Source organism: Hyperolius riggenbachi, chromosome 6, assembly GCF_040937935.1.
Source record: "Hyperolius riggenbachi isolate aHypRig1 chromosome 6, aHypRig1.pri, whole genome shotgun sequence".
In the NCBI taxonomy this organism is placed as follows: domain Eukaryota; kingdom Metazoa; phylum Chordata; class Amphibia; order Anura; family Hyperoliidae; genus Hyperolius; species Hyperolius riggenbachi.
This window is the reverse complement of record NC_090651.1, coordinates 101,525,826-101,548,793: the sequence shown is the minus strand read 5'-3', so window position 1 is coordinate 101,548,793 and position 22,968 is coordinate 101,525,826. Positions and strand designations below refer to the sequence as shown.

Genomic DNA, 22,968 nt, shown 5'->3' with positions numbered 1-22,968 from the left:
TTTACAAAGCATAAAGAATATCTTAATCAGAAAGTATATATAGTCTAGAAAGACCATACATAAATTTAATTAGTTTAGGGGTATCTGTTCCAACCAGACACAACCCGGCACCTAACTGATGGCTGGCATATGGGAAGTCAGCTGAGTGGGGGGGGGGGGGGGGAAACTGTTCCAGGCATCATCTTTACTGCCACTGACTGAAGCCAATTCTGATGTCATTTCCTCCCTGGCTCTTTTTTTTTCCTAGAAACTGCACTTTCATATCTAGCTCTCTTTGTACATGTGAGCACAGCATAGATTGTGTTTTAGCAGCTTCTGCAGAAGGGTGAGCTGTATTTCCCTTCTCAGCCTCGTGTCACACTGAACTGCCCTCAGCCAATCAGTGAGGAGCAGGAATGTGGGAGGGTGATGACAAGCGTCCCTCTCCCCGGCAATGTACCAGAAAGGAGCCAGGCTGACTGAGATAAGATTGATTACAGCAGAAACATTTATGATTATATCGGAATGCTTGCAATTCAGACTGCATGTAGACTACATAATATGCAAAGAGCAGTGGGTAAATGGAATTTGATTTTGTGGCTGATGATCCCCCTTTAACAACTTTTTTCTTCTCTCTTCAATGGCTTTCGATCTTCCTCCATGCTGGCGGCTCTTCTCCTTTCCCTGCAGGCATGTATGTACTTACAGTAGCATGCCATCGGGTCATAGGGACAGACACCACTGGGGTGGCGACTTAAGTATGCTGAATTTAACCTTCCTGGCGGTAAGCCTGAGCTGTGCTCGGGCTATGCCGCTGGAACGCACCGCTCAGGCCCCGCTGGGCCGATTTGCATAATTTTTTTTTGCTACACGTGCTAGCTGCGTGTGCAATCCGATCGCCGCCACTACCCGCCGATCCGCAGCTCTCCATCGCGCCTCAGCCCCCCCCTCCAGACCCCGTGCGCTGCCTGGCCAATCAGTGCCAGGCAGCGCTGTGGGGTGGTTTGGAGTCCCCTTTGACTTCACAACGTCAATGACGTCGGTGACGTCATCCCGCCCGTCGTCATGGCGATGGGGGAAGCCCTCCAGGAGATCCCGTTCTTTGAATGCCGCTGCCCCTTGGTGGATTTGCTGCCCCCTGGCGGATTTCAATAAACCGCCAGGAGGGATAAAAAGTGCAGTGCACCAGATGAACTGATGAGAACGCACCACTGCGAGGCTGTACATCCAGGCTGGGAAAACCATTAACTTAAAGGGGGAAACCTGAGGCCTGGCTCTAGGCCCAGGGTAATTGCCCAGTTTGTCCCTATGGAAACACTGGCCCTGTTTATAGTGCTTCATTTATTCTTTAAACCACATTTCTATATGCATTTTCGTGCATTCTCCAAGGCAAACCATGAATGTTCTTACTTGAAATATGCATGGCCACAGATGCCAATAATGTATTTTAATACAAACACATACTTTCAGATTGCTTAATATACAGTAATTCTCCATGGTAAAAATGAAGAATGCCATTGGCTGCAGTGGAGTTCTCACACTATATGGAAGTGGTGAAATGTACCAATCATTGCTCAATCAAAATTGGATGTGTGTACGCACCCTTACATTCAAACACTTGTTCACCACTTTTGTAAACTGAAGTCAGTATGACTTGCCCTCCATAACAAATTCTCATTAAAGGCAAGTGGTGTCATCTCTGGCACACAGCGCTGGGTCAAGGGTCGATCTGACCACAGATGCCTGGTCTGCAAAGCACGGTCAGAGCAGGTACATTACTTATACAGCAAATGGGTCCTTACTTGGATGTGCGGTGGTGGTAGCCAGTTCTCAGGCTCCCACTCTGGACTAGAATCGAACCATGATTCCCCGGGCAATTACCCGTGGTCACTCACAATGGCAGACGCGCTCTCCATAACAGTTTCTCGTTGCAGGTACTGAACAGCCAGCAGAAAATGTACTGTAAAAAAAATAGATGTAAGCTTTATCAATGGTAGAGAAAGAACCATCGAAAGTTGATAAGGCAGTCAGACATTACCTGATGTCACTGACGAAGAGCTGTCTCGCCATGGTGCGCACCAGTCCAGCACGGCCGTCACAACAGCTGTTTGCGGTGCTTTACACAGTTAGTTTGGTGTGTCAGTGTAAAGCAGTACTCTAATTACACTCCCTTATTGATGTATACACATGCAAGATGTTTTAAAAAAACTTTAAGCCTGCAATTTAGCATTCAGTGTGATTTCTGCCTTTAAAACACTGCTTTGCATTCAATCCAGAAATTTCCCCGGGATTTTTGGCATTTATCTCACTCCGCCATGCCCCCCTCCAGGTGTTAGATCCCTTGAAACATCTTTTCCATCACTTTTATGGCCAGCATAAGTGTTTCTAGTTTTCAAAGGTCGCCTCCCCAATAAAGTCCATTGCGGTTCACGAAAGTTAGCGTGAACCGAACTTTTGCGGAAGTTCGCGAACTTGGTTTGCAAACCGAAAATCGGAGGTTCGGGCCATCTTTACTCATGGGGAAGGGGGGGGGGGTGTTCTCAGGGTTTTCTTTATTTTTAAAAGCACTTAATGAATGGCAGTTGCTCCGTTCAACTGCCAAAAAAGTGTGTAGCGAGCAGGGAGGCTGGCCAGCATCTTTGTATAAATCTTTTTCAGGGAATGCAAGTGACAGCAACATAGGAGAAAAGTCATTTATGGCTTATTTTACTCTGGAAGAAGTGATCTTCTTATTTGTATGCATTTTAAATTTTAAGATTTTTTTCGATTTTTCCTTTTTAACCCACCCTGGTGACATATATCAAAAAATGGTGCCCCGGAAATGTAAGCACCCAGGAAACCCAACAGTAGAATATTGGTAAATGTACAGATATTCTACTATTAAAGTGTAAAATATGATAGTAAAATACCAGTATTAAATAGCAATATTTTACTATAGCTAAACCTACTGTAAGCCTACTCTCACACAGAACCCTCCTACTACCGCTGCCTACCCTTAAACCCCCCACTCCTTTAACTGTACCCACTACCACCCCCACCCCCCCCAGCTAACCTTAACCCTTCCGACCCCACGGCTAACTTTAACCACCCCCTGTGTAAAAAAAGCTTACAATTTCGGATGCCGCAATAGGGGCCCATTAAACTGCTTCCCCTAGTGGGCAACTAACCTTAATCCCCCCTGAGCAATTAACCATAACCCCCTTCCCCCCAGTTGGCAACTAACCTGAACCATACAAAGCTAACCTTAGCCACCCCTCTCCCCCCTCACTTCTCCCCAACCTTAAAGGATACCCGAAGTGACATGTGACATGATGAGATAGACATGTGTATGTACAGTGCTTACCATACAAATAACTATGCTGTGTTCCTTTTTTTTTCTTTCTCTGCCTGAAAGAGTTAAATATCAGGTATGTAAGTAGCTGACTGAGTCCTGACTCAGACAGGAAGTGACTACAATGTGACCCTCACTGATAAGAAATTACCCTTTTTACCTCTTTCTTGCTCTCAGAATCCATTTTCTGCTAGGAAAGTGTTTTATAGTTGGAATTTCTTATTAATGAGGGTCACACTGTAGTCACTTCCTGTCTGAGTCAGGACTGAGTCAGCCACCTACATACCTGATATTTAACTCTTTCAGGCAGAGAAATAAAAAAGGGAACACAGCATCGTTATTTGTGTGCTAGGCACTGTACATACACATGTCTATCTCATCATGTCATATGTCAGTTTGAGTATCCTTTAACGCCGGCATGCATACTATTAAATGATGCCCCCTATAATAGCAGGTGGCGGTGCCCTTTTAAACAAAATGCGTCTCATACCCATTTCAGCTGCTCCGTTTCCAACCTCCCTGGTTCACTGTAAGGCTCGGCCGCGTGCTGCTGACAACAAACAAGAAGTGATGGCAATCGCCCGTCTTTGTTACGTTAAAGCAGTTTCACCTGCGGCCTATTCTGTGGATTTATCCATCACTTATTCTGAGTTAAAGTCTATACAGACCTTTTTTTCTCGGCAGTCAGAATCACTATGTTAAATATTAATGCTCTGACATTTGCTATGCGCTTTACAATGCTTGCTGAGGTTGTCTATTTCCTTATCCGCCTCTGATATTTCTTTTTTTTTCAGAATGATGATAACATCAACAGGATTTTATTAAACCACTTAAAGCAAACCTGAAGCGAAATTTTAATTAAAAAAGCAGATACTTACCTAAGGAGAGGGAAGGCTCTGGGTCCTATGGAGCCTCTTCCTGTTCCTCTCCTGGTCCCGTCGTTCATGCGCTGGCTCCCCCGTTCAAATCTCCTGTCGCAAGAGGCTTCAGAAGTCTTCGGGAGCCCGAGTGCTAACGAAGACAGGTGGCTCTGTACTGCTCATGCACTAGAGCGTGCGCTTGTGCATGGACCCTAAGGAACCGCCCATCTTCAGGGAGCACTCGGGCCCAGGAAGACTTACAAAGCATCCCACGGCAGAAGAGAGCAGTCTCTGAGCCACTGGGGGTGACAGTGCTGGAACGAGGGGACCAGAAGAGGAATGGGAAGGCTCTATAGGAACCAGAGCCTTCCCCCTCCCAGTGCTATCAAAGAGGGCAATTGTCCCAAGGGCCCAGAGCCTGTAGACAAGACAAGACAAGACAAATAACATTTATATTGCGCTTTTCTCCTGGCGGACTCAAAGCGCCAGAGCTGCAGCCACTAGGACGCGCTCTATAGGCAGTAGCAGTGTTAGGGAGACTTGCCAAAGGTCTCCTGCTGAATAGGTGCTGGCTTACCGAACAGGCAGAGCCGAGATTCGAACCCAGGTCTCCTGTGTCAGAGGCAGAGCCCTTAACCATTACACTATCCAGCCACCATAAAGGCCCACCAAGGAGTCCCCACAACTTAACTGTTGCTCCCTGAGGCTTCTGCAGAGACTTCAGCAGCGTAGCTTCTCACACCTCTCAGCGGACATGCTGCTTTGTCAAATAGCAGCTCCGTGCCACTTCCATATTCATTCATTGCTGGTTGCATCTTCTCTGTGACCTGTGGTGTGATATTATGTGATAACATGCGTCGGGTCACGGAGGAGATGCGCCCCTGTAAGGATGAAGTCGGGGAGTGCGTGGAGCCATGGACTGACTGAAGAGTGTGCAAGTAGTGCAATTTAGAGGCGCAGCAATTCCAATAAAGTTTCTGCTGCTGTACACAGGATATATCCTTATTCTCCTCAGATAGAAAATAAGCTGGTATGTCACAGCGCTGATGATTATTGGCTCCAAGCACAGGACAGATCTATACCACCTCCAGAGATCCCTCTTATAGATCCTCAGACCTAGTGTTGTACACTCAGGGAACCAAAAAAAACAGAGGGATGCTCTCAGTGGATGGACTCAAGGATCAACTTTATTACTTAAAATGCAGCCATCAGTAAATCAGCAAAGCCACTTACATCTAGAGCGTCCTATCCCAATTGGGACCCTCTCCTGGTGTATGCGCTTCCCACCCTTGTGGTACTAAATATATTGCTGGTCTGGTCTGCATGGCTCTGCCCGCTCTTGTCCCGACTAGTTTTGGTTTTCCGTCATCTTCAGGGGTATATGTGCATCCTGATTGTTTTAAAGAACAAGTGATGCCCATGCTAATCTAGAAATAAAAAACACACATATAGGTAGATAAATACTAGTTCTACGTACATAACGGATATATTGCACTGTCCATGTTATGATTCCTGTGAATGTTTGACCTCCTGACATCATTTCCTTCCTCACTCTTTTTTTCTCCTCCTGCTAATTGTGTATTTGTCACCCTCTTCCCAGAGTCTCCAAACACTCCCACTGAGGTCTATACTCATCCCACTGAGAGTCTTCAGACACTCCCACTGAGGTCTATACTAGGAAGTGCACAGTCTTATGTTATTAGAAGGAGGGGTAAATAAAGGGAATAGGAGGAATATAGTATAGATAAAAAGACCCCCCAGTATGCAACTGTTTGGCAATGGCAATTAATGTGCTCCTAAGGTATGTGATAACTCCAAACCATAACAGCAGAAAAAGCTTTGAAAGTTTTGAATACAGGACTAGCATCTTTATTACTTAAAGGGATACTGTAGGGGGTCAGGGGAAAATGAGTTGAAGTTACCCGGGGCTTCTAATGGTCCCCCACAGACATCCTGTGCCCGCACAGACACTCCCCAGTATGGTCTGTGCCTGCGCCGTGCGCTCCTAGTGACATCAGGGGAAGCGAGGACATGGCAACGCAGGTGCAGTGGTTTTCCGACTTTAAAGTCTGAAATTCCAGAAGTGAGCCGGAGGCGGGGCCAGAGCATCGGTGATTGTCTCCACGGGCACAGGATGCCTGCAGGAGACCATTAGAAGCCCTGGGTAACTTCAACTCAATTTCCCCCGACCCCCCTACAGTATCCCTTTAATACACTCAGGGCCTGTTTCCACTTTTGCGTGCAAATTAGTTGTTGAAAACGCAAAACGAATTTGCACGCGTATGCAAATTTTACCACAAATTTTACCGTGAATTCGTGGGCGTTTTCCCATATGTTAGTAAGTATGCGAATTTAACCATGTCAGTGCCTGTGTGCTTTTACATTGATTTAATGCGAAACCGGCTGCGAATTCGCGGTACAATTCGTATACGAAAACGCATGTGAATTTCTAATTAAATACACTAGCTGATTGCCCGGCGTTGCCCGAGTATGTATTTGGCTGGTGTTGGCTCCGCCCACTTTTCCTAACCCTAACACACAATGGGCCTGATTCACAAACTGGTGCAAAGTGTTTGCACGCCAGTGAAAAGCCCTTTATCACGCCTAAACTCAGTTCAGGCATGATAAGAAGAAACTCGCGGGAATTTTCCGCGCACAAAGTTTTGCGCGCACAATCGCGCGGCGCACAGTGCAGTGCGCGCGATGCGACCATTAAACCCTATGGGCGCTGCGCGCGGAGTTGCGCGATTGCGCGCAAAGTTTTGTGCGCATGACTTTGCGTGCGATAAAGAGCACAAATCGGTGCTAACTCAGCGGTGCAAAGCTTATCATGCCTAAAGTCTTTTAGGCGTGATAACTGAGTTATCACCGCTTTGTGAATCAGGCCCAATGACTCAATGGCCTAGTTTGTGAGCTTTGCATTGTTTGGCATCAATAATTTGCATTGAAATGAAACAAATCTAATTGGCTGTGGCTCCACCCTCTTTTCTGAATTTGAACCCCAGTCACCCAATGACCAACTGTAACAGGTTTTAAGCTTGTGTCATTAACAGTGCAAGAATGGCAGCAATTGAATATTCCCCTTGAAAAGCAATAAATGAATTTGGATTGGCTTTTGTAGGCTCCACCCTCTTTTATGAATAGTAATACCAGTCACCTAGTGACCAACTGTGCAAAGTTTGAGAACCCTATCGTTAACTGTGTAAAAATGGCTGCAGTTTACATTTTCCCAGTGAAATTTGTATTTGTCTCCGCCCACTGATGACCCAGCATTGCCTGGGTATGTATCTGGCTGGTGTTGGCTATGCCCACTATTTCTAACAGTAACAGACAATTACTTGATTACTCAATGACCAAATTTGTGAGCTTTGCAGTCTTTGGCATCAATAATTTGCATTGAAATGAAACAAATCTGATGGGCTGTTTGTGTCTCCACCCCTTTTCTGAATTTGAACCCCAGTCACCCAATAAATAACTGTACCCAGTCTGGGGCTTGTGCCATTAACAGTGCAAGAATGGCAGTAATGAAATATTCCCCTTGAAAATCAATAGATGAATTTTGATTTGCTTTTGTAGGCTCCACCCACTTTTATGAATAATAAATTAATCGGCGTTGCCCGGGTATGTATTTGGTTGGTGTTAGCTACGGCAACTTTTTCTAACCCTAACACACAAATACTCAATGATCAAGTTTGTGAGATTTGGGGTTTTTGTCATCAATAATTTGTATATTCCCATAGAAATTAAACAAATCAGATTGGCTGTTTGTGGCTCTGCCCCTCTCCAGCATTTGAATAGTGTTGGGCGAACAGTGTTCGCCACTGTTCGGGTTCTGCAGAACATCACCCTGTTCAGGTGATGTTCGAGTTCGGCCGAACACCTGATGGTGCTCGGCCAAACCGTTCGGCCACATGGCCGAACTAAGAGCGCATGGCCGAACGTTCCCCAAACGTTCGGCTAGCGCTGTGATTGGCCGAACGGGTCACGTGGTTCGGACCCCGAACGCGCTCTGATTGGCCGAACGGGTCACGTGGTTCGGCCCGAACGCGCTCTGATTGGCCGAACGGTCACGTGGTTCGGGTAAATAAATACCCGAACCACGTCATATCTCCGCCATTTGTCTGTGGGTTTAGCTTTGGGTAGGCAGGCAGGGTAGTTCGCGCTCCAGCCACGCTAGCCAGGGTCCCCCCAGTCATTGTGTGTCGCTGCTGGGAACAGTAGTACACCGCTCGCTCAGCCACACTATATAGCATTGTGTGTACTGCCACTGTGTACCTCGCTCAGCCACGCTATATATAGCATTGTTTACTGCCACTGTGTGTACACGGCTCAGCCAGACTATATAGCATTGTGTGTACTGCCACTCTGTGTACACCGCTCAGCCAGACTATATAGCATTGTTTACTGCCACTCTGTGTACACCGCTCAGCCAGACTATATAGCATTGTGTGTACTGCCACTCTGTGTACACCGCTCAGCCAGACTATATAGCATTGTGTGTTCTGCCACTCTGTGTACACCGCTCAGCCAGACTATATAGCATTGTGTGTACTGCCACTCTGTGTACACCGCTCAGCCAGACTATATAGCATTGTTTACTGCCACTCTGTATACACCGCTCAGCCAGACTATATAGCATTGTGTACACCGCTCAGCCAGACTATATAGCATTGTTTACTGCCACTCTGTGTACACCGCTCAGCCAGACTATATAGCATTGTGTGTACTGCCACTCTGTGTACACCACTCAGCCAGACTATATAGCATTGTGTGTACTGCCACTGTGTGTACACCGCTCAGCCAGACTATATAGCATTGTGTGTACTGCCACTCTGTGTACACCGCTCAGCCAGACTATATAGCATTGTTTACTGCCACTGTGTGTACACGGCTCAGCCAGACTATATAGCATTGTGTGTACTGCCACTCTGTGTACACCGCTCAGCCAGACTATACAGCATTGTTTACTGCCACTCTGTGTACACCGCTCAGCCAGACTATATAGCATTGTGTGTACTGCCACTCTGTGTACACGGCTCAGCCAGACTATATAGCATTGTGTGTACTGCCACTCTGTGTACACCGCTCAGCCAGACTATATAGCATTGTGTGTACTGCCACTCTGTGTACACCGCTCAGCCAGACTATATAGCATTGTGTGTACTGCCACTCTGTGTACACCGCTCAGCCAGACTATATAGCATTGTGTGTACTGCCACTCTGTGTACACCGCTCAGCCAGACTATATAGCATTGTTTACTGCCACTCTGTGTACACCGCTCAGCCAGACTATATAGCATTGTGTGTACTGCCACTCTGTGTACACCGCTCAGCCAGACTATATAGCATTGTGTGTACTGCCACTCTGTGTACACCGCTCAGCCAGACTATATAGCATTGTGTGTACTGCCACTCTGTGTACACCGCTCAGCCAGACTATATAGCATTGTGTGTACTGCCACTCTGTGTACACCGCTCAGCCAGACTATATAGCATTGTGTGTACTGCCACTGTGTGTACACCGCTCAGCCAGACTATATAGCATTGTGTGTACTGCCACTGTGTGTACACCGCTCAGCCAGACTATATAGCATTGTGTGTACTGCCACTCTGTGTACACCGCTCAGCCAGACTATATAGCATTGTGTTTACTGCCACTGTGTGTACACCGCTCAGCCACACTATATAGCATTGCGTACTCTGCCAGTCAGTGTGTATATTGCTGGGATCAGTAATACTCCACTCACCGCCAACCACTATATGAGCTCACCATGAGTTCCTCAGAGACCTCTGCTGTGAGCAGCACTCCCAACAACAGCAACAGCCAACGCCCCACGCAAGCTATAACATCCACCCCAGCAGCCAGTGGTCAGCAGCAGCCCTCCCCGGAGGAGAACGTTGTGTCTATCGGTCCGTCGCCAGAGCGATTAATGAGGGCTGCCATTGAGGAGATGATGGGGCCTGATGTGGAGGAGGAGGTCTGGCTCAGGCCAGCATCCCAAGTTAATGTTGAGGACGATGAGGGGTCTGTGTCTGGGGATGTTGGGGTGGCAGAGGTGGTGGGTGGGTCAGACTCAGGAGAAGAGTTGTATGATGAGGATGATGATCGGGACCATCTGTATGTGCCTCAGAGTCCGACCCCGGAAAACATGTTGTATCGTGTGTTTAGGTACTAAAATCTGCGTTCCCACTTCCCAGTACTGCCCGGGTCCACGGATCCATATAATTTTTTTGGGCAGCACTATCAAACTGTGGTACTATGAGTGAGTTGCCATGGTCCTTCTGTGCTGTCACACTCACCGTCTGTCTGCAGATGGAATGTTCAACACAGCTACGCCATCTGACATGTAGACCTTGACCATCTTCTCCAGGCGATTGGTGTTGGAGGACGTGGAACTGCCCGATTGCTGTTCTGTGGGCTGCTGCATGGGTGTCAGAAAATGTTCCCACTCCAAGGACACTGCCAATACCATTCCCTTTTGGGCACTAGCAGCAGCTTGTGTTCTTTGCTGCCCTCCTGGTCCTCCTGGGTTTGCTGAAGTCAGTCTGTCGGTGTACAACTGGCTAGAGAAGGAGGAGGATGTCAATCTCCTCTCTTAAGTCTCCATCCTCAAGGGCCTGCTGGAATTGTTCCATTTTTGACCTGTCTGACACTTTCTTCAATCAGTTTTTTAACATTGTGTTTGTATAAACTGGGTATAAACCCAGTAATTGGTGTTGTCCAGAATAATGAATAATAATGAATAGTGAATAATGCACGGGCCGCGTTCAATGCAGTCTAGCATGAATTGAGCCATGTGTGCCAGAGAATCCTGCCAGACTCCTCTGTCTTCATGTTCTTGTGAGCGTTGTGATTGTTGTGATGCACCATATTGGTCACCAGCATCACTTTCTTCCTCTTCTGCTGTCCATTCCCGATAAATTGTGGAAGTCCAACGTGCACCGCTCTGTCCCTCGGCAGTGGGGGCATCCAATTCCTGCTCCAACTCCAGCTGTTCCTCGTCCTGTTCTTTGTCATAGCTGGGACCAGCGTTTCCTGAGGCAGGTTGCCTGATGTTGGTATCATCACGCTGATCGTTTTCATCTTCAGATTCCCCCACTTGCATCATGCCAGCGGTTTCCATCTTCAACATTGATTTCTTCAGTAAACACAGCAGTGGTATTGTAATGCTGACTGTAGAGTTGTCACTGCTCAGTCACAAGCAACGTGGATTGCTCAAAATTTTGGAGGAATTGGCAGAGATCCAACATGGTGGCCCAATCAGATCCACAGAAGCTTGGTAGCTAGCTGCTGGAATGCGCCTCGGCACTGTGCAAAAGCGTGCTAGCATGTGCAGCGTAGAATTCCAGCGCGTAGGGAGGGACATCACCCAGCGAGCGATGGTGTGCTAGATTGAAGCGCTCCTGCATCTCTTGGTGAGTCCTTCAGAAGCGGTACTGGACTTTTAAAAATGGTTTTTTTTTTCCTTCAACAGAAGATCTGCCACGTTGGAGTGAGGAGGACGCCGCTGACCCCGACACCAAGCTGAACCCCAGCGAACTCCAAGCAGAGGATCTTCAGGAACCCTCAAGGCTTTGAGCAAGCTGAGGAGGATCAGCAGTCCCGACGAGACCTCTCCTCATATGTGACTGTGTGCAGTGGAGTAGAGCTCCCCAGAACAACCTCTCACTTGTCACTTTGTCACTGGTCACTTGTCACTTTGTCACTTGTCATTTTGTCACTTGTCACTTTGTCACTTGTCACTTTGTCACTGGTCACTTTGTCACTTGTCACTTTGTCACTTGTCACTTTGTCACTTGTCACTTTGTCATTTTGTCACTTTGTCAGTCACTTTGTCACTGGTCACTTTTCACTTTGTCACTTGGTCACTTGTCACTTGGTCACTTGTCCAGATGATCTCGGTACACCTCCTGCGATTCAAATTCCTGCACACATTGCTCTGGGATTTGGGTGTGATGAATGATGCATCTAACTGGCCACCGGAGGCAATTAAGGCCTTCAAAACATTGAAAGCAGCTTTCTGTTCCGCCCCCATTTTGCGTCATGTTGAGTTGTTGACGTCATGTTCATCCTTGGCCTCGCCTTGCATTTCAGTGCGAGGTGCATTTTCCACAGAAAAAGGTTGTGAATCCGGGCACAACATGTGTGGCTGTTCCATTGACCTTTCACAGGTAGAAGATTGTGGGGGTGGGAATAGCTCCTCCGAATAGCCCATTGTGTCCTGAAAACTACTCATTGCATTGCTTTGCGCACGCATTCTTTTGTCCTCATGCAAGGCCTGAGTTGCGCCTGAAAGCGTGGCCTTCTCCTCCTGCGCCTCCTCCTGTTCCATCACGTCTGCTGCTGCTGGGTTAGCGTTGCCGCGTGGTCCCTGTTTATTGAACCACTTATCTTTATTACATTTATGACTGCATGGCGCTACAAAGCATGCTATCCGCACGCTTCTTATCCTCATGCAAGGCCTGGATTGTTGTGTCTCACAAAGCGTGGCCTTCTCCTCCTGCGCCTCCTCCTCCTGTTCCATCACGTGTGCTGCTGCTGGTGCTGGGTTAGTGTTACCGGTCCCTTTTCCTGGAACCTCTTCTCTGTATTACATTTATGACTGCATGGCGAAAAAAAGCATGTTACCTGTGCAAAGAAACATGACATTTTCCACATTTAAAAGACAGTTTTTCCTTTGAAACTTTACAATCAATTTTCTCAAAAACTATAAGCTCTTTTTCAAATATTTTTTTTCCTCTTGTACCCACTCCCAAGGTGCACATACCCTGCTAATTTGGGGTATGTAGCATGTAAGGAAGCTTTACAAAGCACGAAAGTTCGGGTCCCCATTGACTTCCATTATGTTCGGAGTTCGGCGCAAACACCCGAACATCGCGGCGATGTTCGGCGAACGTTCGCGAACCCGAACATCTAGGTGTTTGCCCAACACTACATTTGAACCCCAGTCACCCAATGACCAACTGTAGCAGGTGAATTTTAATTGCTTATTATAGGCTCCGCCCACTTCCCATAATATTAATCTCAGTCACCCAGTGATCATCTGGGCAAAGTTTGAGAACCCTTGCCATTAACAGTGTAAGAATGGCTGTAGTTTATATTTTCCTAGTGAAATTTGTTTTTGGCTCCGCCCACTTTTTGTAACCTTGATTCAGAGTCACTCAATGACCAAGTTTGTGAGCTCTGGTGTCCTTGGCATCAATAATTTGTAATTTACCAGTGAGATGAAACAAATCTGATTGGCTGTTTGGAGCTCCACCCCTTTTCTGAATTTGAACCCCAGTGACCCAATGACCAACTGTACCAGGTTTGAGGCTTGTGCCATTAACAGTGCAAGAATGGCAGAAATTTAAATATACCCCTTGAAAATCAAGAGGTGAATTTTGATTTTCTTTTTAGGCTCCACCCACTTTTCTGAATATTAATCCCAGTCACCCAGTGACCAAGTTTTCGGGTTTCTGCCATCAAAATTGTGTGAATGGAAGCAGTTTATCCAGTAAAGTAATCTGGTTGGCTGTTTGTGGCTTCACCCCTTTAGTGGATTTGAACCCCAGCCACTTCATGACCGACTGTAGCCGGTTTGAGGCTTCTGCCATTATTAGTGTAAGAGTGGCAGCAGTTTCAATATTTCCCTTGCAAATGAATAGGTGAACTTTGATTGGCTGTTGTAGTTTTTACCCACTTTCCTGAATATTAATCCCAGTCATCCATTGACCAACTGTGTCACGTTTGAGAACCCTTCCAATAACAGAATGGCTGAAATCAATCTAACAAATTGGATTGGTTGTTTGTGGCTCCACCCCCTTTAGTGAATTTGGACCCCAGTCATCTATCAGGCAAGAGGTCTCTGTCATTAACAGTGTTAGAATGGTAGCAATGTAAATATTCCCCTGGAAAATCAATAGGTGAAATTTGATTGCCTTTTGTTGGCTCCACCCACATTTCTGAATATTAATCCCAGTCACCCAGTGGCCCACTGTGTCAAGTTTGGGAACCCTGCCATTAACAGTGTAAGAATGGCTGCAGTTTATATTTTCCCCTGGAAAAAATATAGTTGTTGGCTCCGCCCACTTTTTCTAACCTTGACATACAGTCACTCAATGACCAAGTGTATGAGCTTTGGGATTTTGGTATCAATAATTTGTATATTCCCATTGAAATTTAAAAAAATCTGATTGGCCGTTTGTGGCTCCGCCTCCTTTCCGAATTTGAACCCCAGTCACCCAGTGACTAACAGTACCAGGTTTAAAGCATCTGCTATTAACTGTGTAAGAATGGCAGCAATGTAAATATTACCTTTGAAAATCAACAGGTGAATTTTAATTGGCTGTTGTAGGCTCCACCCACTCTCTTGAATATTCCTCCCATTTACCCAGTGACCAACTGTGCAAAGTTTCAGAACCTTGCCAGTAACAGTGTAAGAATGGCTGCAGTTTATATTTTCCTAGTGAACTTTATTTTTGGCTCCGCCCACTTTTTTTAACCTTGACACACAGTCACTCAACGACCAAGTTTGTGAGCTTTCAGGTTCCGGCAATTAAAAATGTGTGAATGGAAGCAGTTTATGCACCAAAAAAGTCTGATTGGCTGTTTGTGGCCCCGCCCCTTTAGTGAATTTGGACCCCAGTCACCCAATGACCGACTGTAGCAAGTTTGAAGCCTCTGCCATTAACAGTGTAAGAATGGCAGCAGTTTTAATATTCCCCTTGAAAATCAATAGGTGACTTTTGATTGGCTGTTGTAGGCTCCACCCACTTTCCTGAATATTAATCTCATTCACCCAGTGACCAAGTTTGCCAAGTTTGAAAACCCTGCGATTAACAGTGTAAGAATGGCTGCAGTTTACATGTTTCCATTTAAAATGAATGTCTGAAATTTCATTGGCTGTTTTATGCTCCGCCCACTTTTCCTGGATTTGTAACCTCGGTCACCAAGTGACCAACTGTGGCAAGTGTGGGGACTCTGGCTCGATTACTGTGAGAATGGCAGCCTTTTCCATTTTTTCCATTCACTTTAATGGGTGGAATCTGATTTGCTGATTGTAGCTCTGCCCAGGTAAGCAGGGGGGCCGCGAGACCCCCAGAACATATCATTCCAGGTAGTAAGGGATCTGTATACCAAGTTTCGTTCAAATCGGTCAAGCCGTTTTCACGTGATCGCAAAACGCAAAACACACACACGCACGCGCACATGCACACACACACACACACGTCCTTCTCAAAAATTTAGCATATTGTGATAAACTTCATTATTTTCTGTAATGTACTGATAAACATTAGACTTTCATATATTTTAGATTCATTACACACAACTGAAGTAGTTCAAGCCTTTTATTGTTTTAATATTGATGATTTTGGCATACAGCTCATGAAAACCCCAAATTCCTATCTCAAAAAATTAGCATATCATGAAAAGGTTCTCTAAACGAGCTATTAATCTAATCATCTGAATCAACTAATTAACTCTAAACACCTGCAAAAGATTCCTGAGGTTTTTAAAAACTCCCAGCCTGGTTCATTACTCAAAACCGCAATCACGGGTAAGACTGCCGACCCTACCTGACTACTGTCCAGAAGGCCATCATTGACACCTTCAAGCAAGAGAGTAAGGGCCTGTTCAGACTATATGCGTTCCTAGCCGTTTTCAGGGAACGCGTACTGGTACCAAAAACGCATAGAAACGGCTCCTAATGCTTTTGAATGGGCTAGTTCACATGTATGCGTATGAGACGCATGCGTTTCTTATCCGCATTGCTGCATGCAGTTCTGTGCGTCACGCATAGAAACGGACGCAATGAAAGTCTATGGACGCGTATCAAAAACGCGTACTATTGCGTTTTTAGCGTCAGTTTTCCTCTGCGGTTCCCATAATTCTTTTTTTTCCCCTGGGTCACGTGTGTGTGCAAAACGCTATAGAATACGCATTAGAACGCAAGAAAAACGCATGGGTTTTTCAATTTGCGTTTCTTTGATTTTAAACGCATTCTTCATACGCATATAGTCTGAACAGGCCCTTAGACACAGAAAGACATTTCTGAATGAATAGGCTGTTCCCAGAGTGCTGTATCAAGGCACCTCAGTGGGAAGTCTGTGGGAAGGAAAAAGTGTGGCAGAAAACGCTGCACAACAAGAAGAGGTGACCGGACCCTGAGGAAGATTGTGGAGAAGGACCGATTCCAGACCTTGGGGGATCTGCGGAAGCAGTGGACTGAGTCTGTGGAGTAGAAACATCCAGAGCCACGTGTACAGGCGTGTGCAGGAAATGGGCTACAGGTGCCGCATTCCCCAGGTCAAGCCACTTTTGAACCAGAAACAGCGGCAGAAGTGCCTGACGTGGGCTACAGAGAAGCAGCACTGGCTTAGTGGTCCAAAGTACTTTTCTCGGATGAAAGCGACTTTTGCATGTCATTCGGAAATCAAGGTGCCAGAGTCTGGAGGAACACTGGGGAGAGGGAAATACCAAAATGCCTGAAGTCCAGTGTCAAATACCCACAGCTGCTGGCGTTGGTCCACTGTGCTTTATCAAGGGCAGGGTCAATGCAGCTAGCTATCAGGAGATTTTGGAGCACTTCATGCTTCCATCTGCTGAAAAGCATTATGGAGATGAAGATTTCATTTTTTAGCACGACCTGGCACCTGCTCACAGTGCCAAAACCACTGGTAAATGGTTTACTGACCATGGTATATATATACTGTGCTCAATTGGCCTGCCAACTCTCCTGACCTGAACCCCATAGAGAATCTGTGGGATAGTGTGAAGAGAAAGTTGAGGGACGCAAGACCCAACACTCTGGATGAGCTTAAAGAGACACTGAAGCGAAAAAAAAAATTATGATATTATGATTTGTATGTGTAGTACAGTTAAGAATTAAAACATTAAGATCAGATACATCAGTCTAATTGTTTCCAGCACAGGAAGAGTTAAGAAACTCCAGTTGTTATCTCTATACAAAAAAGCCATTAAGCTCTACGACTTTCAAAGTCGTGGAGAGGGCTGTTATCTGACTTTTATTATCTCAACTGTTTTCTTTTTCTCTGCCAGAGGAGAGGTCATTAGTTCACAGACTGCTCTGAAAAAATCATTTTGAATGCTGAGTGTTGTGTAATCTGCACATATTAGAGAATGATGCAATGTTAGAAAAAACACTATATACCTGAAAATAAAAATATGAGAACATTTTCTTTGCTGCTAATCTTCTAGTAATTATTCATAGTACACAACCAATTCATTATATCATATATTTTTTTCGCTTCAGTGTCTCTTTAACCACTTCGCGTCCCTGGGGTTTTCCCCCTAAAAAACCAGAACAATTTTCTACATTTCACACTCCTCCCATTCATTTGCCAATATCTTTATCACTACTTATCATACATAAATGATCTATACCTTGTTTTTTCCGCCACCAATCAGGCTTTATTTGGGTGGTACTTTTTGCTAAGAATTATATTATTTTCTATGCATTTTAAAAGGAACAAGGGGTAAAAAATGAAAAAAAAAGTCATTATTTCACAGTTTTCAGCCATTATAGTTTGAAAATAAAAGTTGCTGCTGTAAGTTAAACCCACACATTTTATTTTTCCATTCGATGTGGTTATTTCACCATTTCAAATTCAATCCTAGTACAATGTATGATGACAATAAATTATTTGGATATACAATGCATTTCTTCAGTTTGTGTCCGATTTTTATTTAGTTATTTTTTTCCTCCTTTATAATTCAATCCTCCCCCCAGTTAGTCAGATGTGCACCTACATATGCCTCCCTCCCCCATAGTTGGTCGGATGTGCCTCTGGATACCCCCCCTCCCCCAGCCCTTAGTACCCCTCCCCCCCAGCTAGCCAGATGTGGATATTCATCTATTCACCCCCCCCCCCCCAAGCTGTCTGGATGTGTCTATTTCTCCCCCTCCCCCCCATAGCCAGGTGTGTGTGCCCCTTAACTCCCCCCCCCGTTTTGTGTGTTGCTCCCCGACCGCCCCCCCCCCCCCCTCCCACAGAGCAGCGGTGTTTCTTCAATCCCCATCCACCCACCTCCTTGCAGAGATCGGCAGCGCAGGGAAGCTATGAAAAGTCTCACCTAATCTTGTTCCTGCGGCGGCGATCGGCTCCCCTCCATTCAGTACCACTGACAGCCTCCATGTGCAGAGTGGATCGGGTCCCGACTTGATGACGTCATCAAGCCGGGACCCGATCCATTCTTTGGACTTTGGGCCCTTTAGCACAGTTAGGGTGCAAAAAAGTGCCACACATGTGGTATCGCCGTACTCGGGAGAAGTAGTACAATGTGTTTTGGGGTGTATTTTTACACATACCCATGCTGGGTGGGAGAAATAACTCTGTAAATGGACAATTGTGTGTAAAAAAATCAAAAGATTGTCATTTACAGAGGTATTTCTCCCACCCAGCATGGGTATGTGTAAAAATACACCCCAAAACACATTGTACTACTTCTCCCGAGTACGGCAATACCACATGTGTGGCACTTTTTTGCACCCTAACTGCGCTAAAGGGCCCAAAGTCCAATGAGTACCTTTAGGATTTCACAGGTCATTTTGCGGAATTTGATTTCCAGACTACTCCTCACGGTTTAGGGCCCCTAAAATGCCAGGGCAGTATAGGAACCCCACAAATGACCCCATTTTAGAAAGAAGACACCCCAAGGTATTCCGTTAGGAGTATGGTAAGTTCATAGAAGATTTTATTTTTTGTCACAAGTTAGCGGAAAATTGATTTTTATTGTTTTTTTCACAAAGTGTCATTTTCCACTAACTTTTCCCTCATAGACCCTAAAACGACATGTATAGCCTGTGGGTGTGGCGGGAAGTGGGGTCTCAGAGGCAATCAAACAATCACGGGACAATCGAAGCCGATCACGGGACAATCAAATACAATCGCAGCACAATCGAATACAAGCGCAGCACAATCAAATCTGATGCACTCGGAAGGTGATGGGGGGTGGTGGTGGGGTGGGGGTTGGTGGGAAGTGGGGTCTCAGAGGCAATCAAACAATCACGGGACAATCAAAGCCGATCACGGGACAATCAAATACAATCGCAGCACAATCGAATACAAGCGCAGCACAATCAAATCTGATGCACTCGGAAGGTGATGGGGGGTGGGGGTGGGTGGGAAGTGGGGTCTCAGAGGCAATCAAACAATCACGGGACAATCGAAGCCGATCACGGGACAATCAAATACAATCGCAGCACAATCGAATACAAGCGCAGCACAATCAAATCTGATGCACTCGGAAGGTGATGGGGGGTGGGGTGGGGGTTGGTGGGAAGTGGGGTCTCAGAGGCAATCAAACAATCACGGGACAATCGAAGCAGATCATGGGACAATCAAATACAATTGCAGCACAATCGAATACAAGCGCAGCACAATCGAAAACAAGCGCAGCACAGTCAAATACAATGCACTTGGACGGTGATTAGGGGGGGGTCTGAGGGCGATTTGAGGGGGTCGGGGGTTGATCAGGAGCCCGCACGGGGCAGACTGAGTCCTGATCTGATGAGAGGCAGACACAGGGGGTTACTGATCGCAGATCAGTTAGTGATCGCTGGGGAGGACAGATGTAAACAAAGAGCAGGGGATGTAATCAGGAGGGGGGTATGAGGGCAATCGAGGGCCTGGGCAGGTGATCGGTTACCCCCGCGGGGCAGTTAGGGTCTGCTCTGATGGGTGGGGGTGCTGAGGGGTGATGGACAGGTGATAGACAGGTGATCAGAGGGGGATCAGAGGGGGATCAGGGGGTAAGGTAGCTGTATACAGATGTATACAGTATACAGGGGGGTAGTCTGGGATGGGGTCTGGGGGTGATCTAAAGGTAGGGGGGGGATCAGGGGTGACTAGGAGGCAGTTAGGGACCTAAACTAAGGGGCAGCGTCGCTAGTTAGTGGCAGGTGTGGGGGTGGGGGTTTTGCAGGGGTGCAAGGGTGCTAGGCAGGGGTCTGCTGGGGTGATCAGGGGGGGGTATGAGGCCTGGGGTGGGTGATCAGGGAGGCTGAGGGCAAAAACAACAGTGTGCTGAGTTACTTACGAAGTGGTTCCTCCTCGCTAGTGGTCTCTGCAACAATGAGACCACGAGGCGAGGAGGAAGCACGTATAAGGCACTTTGTTTACCTAACAAAGTGCCTTATACTATCTGATTGGTTGCTTTTACGGATTCCTCCGCTCGCCGGCTCTGCTAAGTGGCCGGCGAGCAGAGGCAAAATTCCGGGCTTCCGACTCCCGGCGGAGGATCGCGTCACGGATGACGCGATCGCTCCGCCCATGCCCCTACAAGGACCGCCGCCATTTGTCTATACGGCGGTCCTTGCGGGGTGCACTTCCCAGCCGCTATTTGTATATACGGCGGTTGGGAAGTGGTTAAGGCCGCTATCAAAGCATCCTGGGCCTCCATAACACCTGATCAGTGCCACAGGCTGATTGCCTCCATGCCACGCCGCATTGAAGCAGTCATTTCTGCAAAAGGATTCCCGATCAAGTATTGAGTGCATAACTGAACATAATTATTTAAAGGTTGACTTTTTTTGTTTTAAAAACACTTTTCTTTTATTGGTCGGATGAAATATGCAAATTTTTTGAGATAGGAATTTTGGGTTTTCATGAGCTGTATGCCAAAATCATCAGTATTAAAACAATAAAAGGCTTAAACTACTTCAGTTGTGTGTATTTGAATCTAAAATATATGAAAGCCTAATGTTTATCAGTACATTACAGAAAATAATGAACTTTATCACAATATGCTAATTTTTTGAGAAGGACCTGTATAGATTGTATACGAATCGCATAGCGGTATGCGAATTCTGCGGGGTCTACCATGCAGATTTTTTTTTGCACAGAAAAACACTCAGATATCCGACAAGTGGAAACAGGCCCGAGGAGAGCCCCGAGGTGAGGGAGGGGGGGAACTTCCCCCCTCCCCGCCGAATGTGGCCATGGCTTTCCCCTCATGCTGCGACCCCTCCAGACCCCACAAATCGGCCCTGGGCGGGTCCCAGGGAGGGGGGGCCCGCTCTGAAATTCTGCAGGGGGGCCCGGTGGGGCCTAGTTACGCTTCTGCACAGTACTACTCAACTTGGGGAACTTGGCTGCTGTAGCAGGCCAAACGGCTGAGTGAGGAGGAAAGGCGTGAGGACCACAAGAGACATACAAGCCTACGGTGGCTGGAAGATGCCTTGGGTACCTGAAAGAAAGAACTAACTAATTTTAGCTCTGGTATCCTTTAATGTTAATCACCTTTATATAGATAAGTTGATAGTTAACTATATGAATGGTGTATTAGCAGCACGCTAAAGCAGTGAAAAGGTAAAAAAAAAGTGCAAAGTAGAAGACCACCACCAGAATCATGAAATGGCATGTTTAGAAAATTATCATTGCATGATATGTGTCTATATGTTGATTATTGTCTAAACTGACTAGTTGGTGGGCACTGGGCAGGCATACATGAAATAAAGTAAAGGCGTCTAGAAAACAGGGCGCACGGTATTGCAGATAGTAGAATATCGCTAAAATAAGCGATATTCTACTGCTGATATTTTACTATAGTTAACCTAACCATACTCTCACACAGAAGCCTCCCCTGTTGGTGCCTAACTGTAAAACTCCCCTGGTGGTATCTAACCCTGAACTCCCACTGGTGGTACCTACCTAACCCTTAGATCCCCCCATGGTGCCTATCCCCGGTGGTGCCTTCCCTTACCCCCTCTCCTACCCCCCCCCCCCCCCCCTCGCAGCACTATTGCTGCTAAGATGCTAATTTTGGGCACTGGGAGGTGGCCAATGAGCATCAATCATTTAGAGTTTCAGCAGACGCTCGATAGAATCACTGGCACCCACTATGCGAGCACCCGCAATTTGCATTTCAACAAACCCCTGGCACCCGTGACTCTATCGTGCACCTGCGGATGTGGAAATTTTCAATGGTCTTTCTCAATTGTTTATGTATTTTCCGCAAGCGCCCATACGCATCCTAATGGTTTAACTGTCATTGGACACGTATATCACGCTGTGGTGCGCTTCATGCGTCTATGCGTACACCATAGCGTAAGTAGATAGGACGTGATTGGGCGAGCGTGTCACGTGATGACACGCTAAGCCAGCGCGTCAGCATGACGTGGCCACGTCACGCGGACAGTCAGGGCGGTAGCGGCGACGGTGTTTGTATTTAATGGGGAACTTGTCAGTACCCCGCTATCCTCTGAAGAAGCAGCAGTAGCTGCGATACATGTGAGGGACAGCGCAGCGGACGTCTATTCCTTGGGGGGCTTTCTGGTAAGATACCTTTTGCATCACTATACTATTCACGGAGGTTCTGTATCCAATTTTCTGACCCACATGTCTCTATTTGTACTATATATATCTCTTTTAACCTGACTGGGTTATTGTTATTTATTCACATACACTGGTCATGTGTGGGATCTGTGTTTTTTGGATCAGTTGATTATGTATATGTATCTATTACTGTCAGACCCCAGGTCTATTATATATACTTTGTGAGATCCATGTATCCACAATATTTATTGTATCCTATTTCCACGTCCTTATGCGCTGTACTTTGTGTTTTTAATTGTTTTTATATTGTTTCTCATTAATAAAAAGCATCAATATTTATCTTGAGATACTTGCTTATTTGATTATATGCTTTTTGCTGTATGGATGGCTTTTCTTTTTTTGATGTGCATTTTCAATGGTTACCTCTCGGCGCCCAAAACTAAAGCCACGATTTGCATCACAAATGGTAAATTAGGCACCGGCTGGCACCTGATGGAGGCCGTCCCCCTGAGCCCAAAT

At 46.3% G+C, this 22,968-nt stretch overlaps 1 protein-coding gene across 7 annotated transcripts in view; it reads right to left on the bottom strand.

The window, feature by feature from the left end:
• Window positions 1–22,968, bottom strand: part of LOC137521026 (uncharacterized) — a 299,753-nt gene that overhangs the window by 39,163 nt on the left and 237,622 nt on the right. For 2 of the 7 annotated variants that reach the window (XM_068239747.1, XM_068239748.1), the window contains one exon: window positions 5,336–5,597. The exons of 4 other annotated variants lie outside the window; for them this stretch is intronic. Coding sequence is in view for 2 of the 3 variants with exons in the window: in XM_068239748.1 (XP_068095849.1) it covers window positions 5,593–5,597 (5 nt within the window). In the remaining variant the exon portion in view is untranslated. Of the gene's footprint in view, window positions 1–1,841; window positions 1,940–5,335; window positions 5,598–22,968 lie in introns of those variants that run through there. One more of the 7 variants, XM_068239746.1, reaches the window with a different exon arrangement.